Source organism: Ictalurus punctatus, chromosome 2 (genome assembly GCF_001660625.3).
Source record: "Ictalurus punctatus breed USDA103 chromosome 2, Coco_2.0, whole genome shotgun sequence".
Taxonomy (NCBI): Eukaryota; Metazoa; Chordata; class Actinopteri; order Siluriformes; family Ictaluridae; genus Ictalurus; species Ictalurus punctatus.
In genome coordinates, this window is record NC_030417.2 from 2,266,622 (window position 1) to 2,276,621 (window position 10,000).

Here is a 10,000-nt window from a genome sequence, read left to right on the forward strand (position 1 = left end):
AGAGAGACGACTCCTGTGTGATGTTTTGTTAGTCTTCATCACAGAGGACAGCTTCACACACAGATATGCGCTACCAAACACGCACAAGGTTCGAGCCGCATGTAGACGGAGCTGGGGCATTGCATCAGGAATGAAGCGAGTAGACTGTGCGGGCCCCGCGGTGTCGTGCTCTGTCTTTAGTGTCCCATTACACTGCAGCTCTATCAGCTCCATCTGAATCTGTACGGGTGCAGTTTCCACCTCGACGGCAAATGGGTTGTGAAGCAGCTCGAAATGACCTTTCTGTGCTTCAACGTCACCAAAGCGCCGTGCGAACTCAGTGCGAGGTGCGCTCAGTTTATCAGCAAAGTGTGCATTTGGGAACACCGCGGCGCTGACTTGGTTCGACATTACTTGGCAACAGGGAAAGTGAGACGAGTTGCATTGGTGCATTTGTGTCTCCCATAAGCGCAGCTTCACTTGAAATGCCTTCACTGCATCATACATGTCAGTGATCATGCGGTCCCGTCCCTGGAGCTGAAGGTTTAAGACGCTGACATGACTAGTTTTGTCAGAAACTCCAACTCACATTTCCACTTTTCATCCCGCAGAAGTGTGGAGTCTTTTCCTTTACTGTCCAAGAACTGACAGATTTCCTCGCCCAACTCAAAAACTCTATTGAGAACTTTCCCCCGACTTAGCCACCACGCCTCTGTGTGATAAGGCAAGTCGCCAAACTCAGAATCTCTTTCCCTCATAAAAGACTGAAATTGGCGGTGATTTAACCCTTTGGCTCTGATAAAGTTTACGGCTTGCGTTGCAGTGCTCATTACATGTTTCATTTTTAGGACTTTACCGCAAAGCGATTCCTGGTGTATGATGCAATGATATGCTGCCAACTCACCAGTGCAGTTCTCCTCCTGCATTTTTAACCACATCCTTCCCACTAGTCCACTTTTTTCACCGCACATCGCCGGTGCTCCATCTGTTGTAAGTCCAACAAGTTTGTCCCAAGGCAGTTTCATATCGGTTACACTTTGACATACGTTTTCAGAAATGTCTTTTCCTGTCGTTGTCCCGTGCATCGATTTTAACGTCCAATGTTTCCTCTGTAACTCACAAACTGGAGTCCACTCCACGAATGAAGATGGCCAGCTGTGCAGTATCAGTCATGTCAGTACTTTCATCCACAGCAAGGGAGTATGCAACAAAGTCTTTGCCTCTTTCAATCTACTGTGTTTTCAAATCAGTGGCCATCTCACAAACCCGATCGGCAACCGTATTTCTGCTAGGGCTTACATTTGCAAACACCTGCTTTTTGTCTGGACACAAGACGTCGCACCCTTTCATCATGCAGCTCTTCAGAAACTCTCCCTCGGTAAATGGCCGGGCTGATTTGGCTCTCTCCTCTGCCACAATAAAACTTGCTTTCACAGCAGCTTCACTTTGTGATTTTGCCTTGGTGATAAACGTCTGCTGTGATGTCAGATTCCTCTTCAACTCTTCGACCTTCTGTAGCTTCTGCTCCGCATTCAGGTTTTTCAACTTGTCCTGATGTTTTGTCTCGTAGTGCCGTTTTAGATTATATTCCTTAATTACAGCCACATCAGCTCCACAGAGAAGACGCACAGGTTTACCGGCAGTGTCAGTAAACATGTACCCAGCCTCCCACCGGTTTTGAAAGGCTCTGTTTTCAGAATCAACTTTTCTCTTGGCCAGTGTTAAGGGCTAGATTAACTTGAAATTAGGGTTTCATACATCAACAGATGCTTGATCGATCTGACGCAATGGACGGGAATGATCGCAGGTACCCTGTTGCGCTGCATTATGGGATTTGTAGTTTGTGTGTTACTGGCGCTTCATTTCGCCGGGCCATTAAAAGAAAGATATATAAAATGATCTCGCGGGCCGGATATGATTGTACGCCGGGCCGGACGTGGCCTGCGGGCCTTGAGTTTGACACATCTGCTGTAGACAGTTTCTCTAAATGATTTGAGGCTTTTCCGTGTGCGAGTGAAAATGTTAAAACTTGGCGAAGGAGTACTGCCTGGCCTGACCTTTTACCTGCCGTTCTTACTGAAATTCGAAGGACGCCATCTAAAACCACAGGCCTTTCACCCTTTGAGGTGTTATTCGGACCTTTCCCCGTGGCTTGGAAAATGTCTACTAACCTTTCTCATTCCACAGGAAGTGGTGTTGATATTCATCTAGACGACTAGGTGTCTAAATTGCTTGACTTGTTGTGTACGTGCTAAATTAAAATGACCTTTACCCCTCACAGAAACCCACACATCCTTTTGTTCCAGGAGACCAGGTGTTATGACCTCAGAAGGACCGATCCGGAGACATGCAAGTTGGTTAAAAGCTGTTAACAAATGAGCTCTGTCCCTTCTATTTTTCCTCCACCTATTCTCTGTGACAGGTTGCCCATTCGGGAACGTACCTGTACCCCTGACGAGGTCTGAGCATCGGTGAACGTGTCTACAAAAGAAGGAAATCCTGTCCTGCTGGCTGACCTGATTCACACTTTACACATACACATATAGTTTTTCCTGTATTAGCTCTAATCACAAAACCAATGACATGTTTTTACGTTATTGTCTTTTTCTGTTCCTGTTACTGTGTTTTGTTAACCTGTGACTTTCCTTTTGGGTTATTCTGTGCTACGCTAGAATAAAAGAGAGGATTGAAAGGAAATTCTCTTGTATCATGTACTCTCTTATATTATGAACTGCTATCTAATACCTATGATGAATGTATTCATTTAATTACCTCTTTAAATAAGCTGATCAACCGCCATCTTTCTTATAGCTGGCACATGTATTTTCTGTCTCTTGAAAAGACTTATTTTCATAGTGTGCTGTGTGTTTTGTTTTGTCTATCTGGCTGGCACTGGCACCAGTAGAAACCGTCCACGCACTGCCATTATCAATGTGCACAATGTGTATAAATACTTCTGTTTTGAATGAATAACCCGGAAGTCTCTGTGAACATTCATACGTGCCAGTGTGTGTGTTCATTCGGACTCTCCAGGCGCTGAACTCTGCGGTAAACCACACTTTCTAGCTGATAGCAGCACAGAACTAATAGTTAATAAGTGTAGAACAGGCTGAAAGGGCTGACGGAGGTCTGGAAGACAAAATCTGAGATTTGGAGATTTCTAACAAATACTGTGTTAAAATCCATGTTGGTCTACTCATTACATGCCAGAAACATGTATACCAATATGTAACATTAGAGACGGTCCCTTTATTTGCGCATATCTGCAAATGGAGAACATCCAACGCCAAACCAACTTTATGCCAGTCCGCTAGCTTCATCTTCTTTTGTGGCTTGTCTGCACAGTCCCACCACCAGGGGGCGCCCCAGAGTAACATGTTACAGTAGTGTCGGCAATCCATCGCTCTTCCTGAGAGCCCGGATGTGAAGACTTGAATTTTAAGACATGAATTTTTGCAGTCTGAATTTGTGAGGTTGAAAAAATAAATGTGTTGAAATATTACCTGATGAATAATGAAGATGGTATTTTAACACCTGAATATTTTAGAACTGTATTTTAGGAAGGTGAATATGTGTGCATTGAATTTTTATTTTGTTTTCAGTCAAAATATACACACCCAGTGAATTGCAGAGGAAACTAATTCAAGCATTGATATTGCTGTTTTTTGGGAGGGTTTTTTTTATTTGTGTCAAATTGCTGGACAGAAAAATTCAAGTATTGTTATTGCGATATGTTTTTATTCAGTTTATGTAATTCAACATGCCATTTGCCTTGAGGACATTTGGCACTATTTACTTCCATACCTCTTTATGCTCCTCCTCCAAAACCACCTCCCCATACACACTGAGAACCAGGAAGTTGATTTAAATGGAAACGAAACTCAGAGTTCGGTGTACTCTCCCTCTCTCTCTCTCTCTCTCTCTCTCTCTCTCTCTCTCTCTCTCTCTCTCTCTCTCTCTCTCCCTCTCTCTCTCTCTCTCTCTCCGTGTGTGTGTGTGAGTTCAGGAAAATGGCCGAGGCCAGTATTTCAGTAGATCAGGATCAGTTCATCTGTCCAGTGTGTCTGGATCTACTGAAGGATCCGGTGACGATCCCCTGTGGTCAAAGTTTCTGTAAGGTGTGTATTAATGACTGCTGGGATCAGGAAGAAAAGAGCGGAGTGTATCGCTGTCCTCAGTGCAGAGACACTTTCACTCCGAGGCCTGTTCTACGCAGAAACAACATGCTGGCTGAAGTGGTGGAGAAACTGAAGAAGACTGAAGTCCAAGCTGCATCTCCTGCTCACTGTTACGCTGGACCTGGAGATGTGGAGTGTGATTTCTACTCAGGGAGAAAACACAAAGCCGTCAAGTCGTGTCTCTTCTGGACGTGAGATCTCACCCAGCATCACTGTCAATCAACATCTCTCATTTGATGGAGTGAGGAAATCTCTCTATGATCTGAAAAAGAGACTCGAGGAATTCTGCCAGAAGGAATTCATCAAAATCCCTGAACATGGTGAGAGAAATTGTCCTGCTGGGAAATCTTTACTTTCGCTGCAGCATGGTAAAGAGAGACATCAAATTTCCCCAAAACACACAGACTTTCAAATTTCAAATGATTACATGAGGGGATTACTCGATGTGCTTCGGATGTTTTCCTCAGGTACGCTGGTTTCCTCCCCCAGTCCAATGACATGCATTGTAGGCTGGTTGACATTTCCAAATTTCCCCATAGGGTGTAAAACTGAGTGCAATTATACCCCACAATAGATTGGCACCCTGTCCAGTGTGGAAAATACTGTCAAATGTGTCTCCACGGGTTCTGTCCACCCGGGTCCAGTTCAGAGCTTGAGGTGTGCTCACCACATTAGTCAGCACAGAGCAGAGCCTGGCATTAGCACAGGAAGTAAGATCTGTTTTAGACAAAGGGGCCATAGAATATGTACCCCTTTCTCTGAGGAAGAGAGGTTTTTACAGCCGTTATTTCCTAATCCGCAAAAAAGATGGGGGAGTATGCAGGCAATTTTAGATCTGCGTCATCTGAACCGTACTCTTCGGACATAGAGGTTCAAGATGTTGACGCTCAAACTTATCGTTTCACAGATTTGAGGACTGTTTTGTGATGATAGATCTAAAAGACGTATATTTCCACATAGAAATATTTCCCAGTCACAGGAAGTTCCAGAGGTTCACATTTGTGGGTAACGTGTACCAATATCGGGTTCTTCCCTTCGGCCTAGCTTTATCCCCTCACACCTTCACAAAGTGCATGGATGCCGCTCTGGTTCCCTTGCGACTCCAGGGCATCCGTGTTCTAAAATAACTGGACGACTGGTTAATTCTAGCGCGTTCCATGGAGTTGGCAATTCAACATCAAGATGTTGTTCTCACCCAGATGAGAAGCTGGGGGCTCAGGTTGAACCCCAAGAAAAGTATGCTTTCTCCAGTGCAGAGGATGACTTTTCTAGGGGTTATATGGGTTTCACTACGATGAGGGCATATCTATCCCCAACACACATAGGGTTAATCCTATAAACATTGAGCAAGATAAAGCTGGGTCTGGGCATTCCCTCCAGTTTCTACGAGAGACTGCTGGGGCTTATGGAAGCTGCAGCCAACGTCATACCATTGGGCCTATTGCACATGAGACCATTTCAATGGTGGCTGACAAGTCGGGGGTTTCGTCCAACAACGAAACCCCTGAGAGAAATCAGTGTCATGTGGCAATGCTTACATGCTCTGAGAATTTGGAGGTGTCCCTGGTTTCTAGTCTCAGGTCACACTCTAGGGGCATCTCCTTATCGCAAGATGGTAATGACAGATGCCTCCCTCATGGGCTGTGGCACGGTCTTAGACTCATGTCCAGCTCACGGTCTCTGGAGCGGCCCTTATCTAGAGAGGCATATAAATTGCCTAGAAATGCGGGCCGTATTCCTAACACTGAAATTCTTTCTTCCTCGGTTGAGAGGTCACCACAATACAGTGGTGGTCTCATTTATCAACCACCTGGGAGAGTTACGTTCATGCTCCCTGTTTAGACAGGCACAAATAATTCTTCTCTGGGTGGAATGAAAGTTTTTGTCAGTTAGTGCAATGTACATTCTGGGCAACCAGAACATATCCTGTCGAGGCAGGGACTGAGGCCGGGGATTGGAGGCTCCATCCTCAAGTGGTGGAGTCCATATGGTGAAGATTTGGCCAAGCTGAAGTGGATGTGTTCACCTCCGAGGAGACAACACACTGCCCGCTGTGGTTCGCCCTCACTCCTCCCGCACCATTGGAGCTGGACACATGGCTGAGGTCATGTCTGTACGCCTTTCCTCCAATCGCTCTGCTCCCACATGTTCTAGCGAGAGTTCACCAAGACCATCAAAGTCTACTGCTAGTAGCACCTTATTTTCCAGATTGAATATGGTTCTCAGAGATAATATCCCTGCTAGACAGCACTCCCTGGGAGATTCCCATTCGCAGGGATCTACTGTCTCAAGCCAGCAGGTTGATTTATCACCCTGAGCTGAAACTATGGAAACTGAGTCTGGCCCCTGAGGGGCACCAGCTTATAGATTCTGGTCTCTCAACTGAGGTCGTAGAAACCATGTTGAATGCTAGAGCACCATCCATGAGAAAATATTATGTGCTCAAGCGGCGACTTTTTGTCTCGTGGTGTGAGGAACATCATTTAAACCCAGTAAACTGCGCAATAGCTACAGTCCTGGAGTTCTTACAGGGACATTTCTCAGAAGGGTTGGCTCCTTCTACATTTAGGGTCTACGTGGCATCCATTTCAGCCAATCACGGCCCTGTTGATGGAGCCTCTGTGTGGCAACATCCTCTAACATCGAGGTTTATGCATAGTGTCAGGCAGCTGAGGCCCATCTGCAGACCACACATACCTTCTTGGGATCTCCTGTGGTCCTGGAAGGTCTGTCAAGTGCCCCATTTGAGCCCTGAGACAGCCTCAGAGAAGCTTCTGACTCTGAAGGTAGTTTTTCTGCTGGCCCTAACATCTCTCAACAACTCTCTCTGTTGCCCCTTCTTGCCTTGACTTTGCCCTTGATTAGCCAAGGCCTTCCTATATCCTAGACTGTATTATATTCCTAAAGATTGTGTTGCAGGCTTTCAGCCCTCCTCCATTCCTTGTACTCTGGAACAAGAAAAATTGCACCAACTGTGTCCAGTAAGGGTTCTCTGTACTTATGTCCACCGATACAGCCAGTGGCGTAAGTCGGAGCAGTTGCTGGTCTGCTTTGGCGGTGGAAGTAGAGGTAGATGATGATGAGTCTTTATTGGTCACATATACAGTAGAGCACAGTGAAATTCTTTTCTTCGCATACCTCAGCCTGTCAGGAAGCTGGGGTCAGAGCACGGGGTCAGCGCTCTGACCCCGCGCTCACACGTTCACCTTCTCCGGAATTCTAATCACACACACCTGTTGCCAGTCTCACACTCACTCACTCCACAGTATATAAGAGATTTTTTGACCGCCACGACTTTACCTAGTATTGAGTTTTCTCACCTTACCAAGCGTTTGTACCCGTTTCCTCATTTTGTTTTTTGTTCATTGATCTTGCTTCTTGTTCCTGGTTGATGATTCTTGCCTTGCCTAATTTATGCCTGTTTGCCAATCGCCTGACCCTTTGCCTGTTATTTTGACCATGCTATTGTCTTGTGATTCGGATTTGTCTGCCTGTCTCTCTCTAAGTAAACTTTTATCTGCATCCGTCCTAACCTTCTTTATGTGGGTTACCTGACAGAATACTAGGCCTAACCATGGATGCAGCAGGAAGACAGAGGAGACATCATGCCAAGGTAGTAAGGAACACCCTACCGAGACTAAACTTGATTAAGCTTCCTCAATGGGTAGCCACGGATCCACCAGAGCCATATGATGGATTTTTTGGCTACCCTGAGTATTTTCTCTTTGACTCCCAATTGCATATTTTGTGCCTAAGCCTGACCAGAAGCAGTGGCTAGGGTTCATACTCTCCTGGCTCGTTGGCCAAGCCCAACAGTGGGCAGTCTGGCACGTGCAGATTCCAAGGGTCTGCACAATGTAAGTCAGTTTGTTGGACTATTAATAAAGGAGTTTGGGAGTCCAGAGAACGCCCCCAACCTGGGTGAGTGTTTGGGGAAGGCCTGCCTCATAGATAAACCTGAGTTGCCTTTCACCACCTATTATGAGGAGACAAACTGGGTGACCTCCTCCCCCAAGCTCCTGCCTAAGACCCACCATGTGGTCTCAGCAGCCGAGCTTCAGCCGGAAGTCAACGTGGAACCTCTTCCCCAGTGCTCCAACCTGAGACCCACGAGGTGGTCTCACCTGCCGAGCTCCAGTTGGAGGTCAACATGGCGACCTCATCTCCAGAGCTCCAGTCGGAGGTCGACGTGGCGACCTCCTCCCCAGAGCTCCAGCAGAAGACCCACGAGGTGGTCTCACCTGCAGAGCTTCAACATAAGACCCACGAGGCAGTCTCAACCCCAGAGCTCCAGCAGGAGATCCACAAGGTTGTCTCATCTCCAGAGCTCCAGCATAAAGTCAAGTTCCTGCTAGAGGTCAACGAAGTGACCTCCCAAGTCATGTTCCTGTCTGAGGTCGCGGAGACGACCTCTCAAGCCAAGTTCCATTCCGAGGTCGCAATGACGACCTCTCAAGCCAAGTTCCTGTCCAAGGTCGAAGAGATGACCTCTCAAGCCCAGTTCCTCTCTGCGGTCGAAGGGGGACCTCTCAAGCTAAGTTCCTATCCGAGGTCGAAGAGATGGCCAGAAGAAGCTCTGCTCACGCCAAGTTCCTGTGCCCGGTTGAAGCCGACGTCACGACCAACAAACTTCTCCTTATGCCTGAAACTGACGTCACGACCAACCAAGTTCTGATCACGCCCAAGTCTGCTGCCACGGCCCACCAAGTTCGCTCACGCCCGAGTCTGCTGACAGGGCCCACCAAGTTCCGCTCACGTCCGAGTCTGCTGACAGGGCCCACCAAGCTATGCTCATGCCGGAATCTGCTGACACGGCCAACCAAGCTATGCTCATGCTCAAGACTGATGACCCAGGGGAAACAGCCCCAGGCTCATGTCTGCTCCTCAGCTCCTCAAGAAACCTGCTACTGGTCGGACAGTGCCTGAATTTGATTCTGAGTGGCGGTGAAGACATTTTGCCCAGAGGGCCAGACGACGACTATGCCTAGTGTTGAGTTTTCTCACCTTACTAAGCATTTGTATCCATTTCCTCATTTTGTTTTATGTTCATTGATCTTGCTTCTTGTTCCTAGTTGATGATTCTTGCCTTGCCTAGTTTATGCCTGTTTTCCAATTGCTTGACCCTTGGCCTGTTATTTTGACCATGCTATTGGCTCATGATTCGGATGCGTCTGCCTGTCTCTCTCTAAATAAACTGTTATATGCATTTGCGTCCATCCTAACCTTCTTTACATGGATTAAATGTCAATTATGCAAACTGCATGTGTATATCATGACACATTCAGCTCAAAAACATTGTGTCAGTAATACAGTTTCACAAAATGCAGAGTAAATTCTATTGAAGACATTAAATACCCAAACCAAATCTCTCTCTGTCTGTCTTTACTGTCATTACTGATAAAATAAAGTGTGTTGGGTAGGGTAGGAGTTCTGTAACACGCAGAAATCAGTGTGAGAGTGTTTAGTCTTTAATATAATGATGGACTGAATCTGAAGGAAGAAATAGTTAACAGAGGAGTGTTTATAACCTCTCTGTCTTTGTGCTCCTCCTCCAAAACCACCTCCTCATACACACAGAACCAGGAAGTTCATTTCAAAGGAAACAAAACTGAGGTCAGTGCAGTCTCTCTCTCTCTCTGCATTTGACTGCAGGAAAATGGCTCAGGCCAGTATTTCAGTAGATCAGGAAGAGTTCATCTGTCCAGTTTGTCTGGATCTACTGAAGGATCCGGTGACGATCCCCTGTGGTCACAGTTACTGTAAGGTGTGTATTAATGACTACTGGGATCAGGAAGATGAAAATGGAGTGTATCGCTGTCCTCAGTGCAGAGACACTTTCACTC

The 10,000-nt window shown here is 46.4% G+C and overlaps 1 protein-coding gene and 1 pseudogene across 1 annotated transcript in view; one reads left to right on the forward strand and one right to left on the reverse strand.

Moving 5' to 3' along the window:
- The window catches only part of LOC128634936 (general transcription factor II-I repeat domain-containing protein 2-like), a 1,922-nt pseudogene extending 117 nt beyond the window's left edge, over positions 1-1,805 (reverse strand).
- A 7,945-nt stretch (positions 1,806-9,750) lies between these two features.
- Positions 9,751-10,000, forward strand: part of LOC128634937 (E3 ubiquitin/ISG15 ligase TRIM25) — a 5,039-nt gene continuing 4,789 nt past the window's right edge. The window contains exon 1 of the mRNA XM_053685889.1: positions 9,751-10,000. This exon is cut by the window's right edge and continues 404 nt beyond it. Coding sequence (XP_053541864.1) covers positions 9,814-10,000 — 187 coding nt within the window. The 5' untranslated portion in view covers positions 9,751-9,813.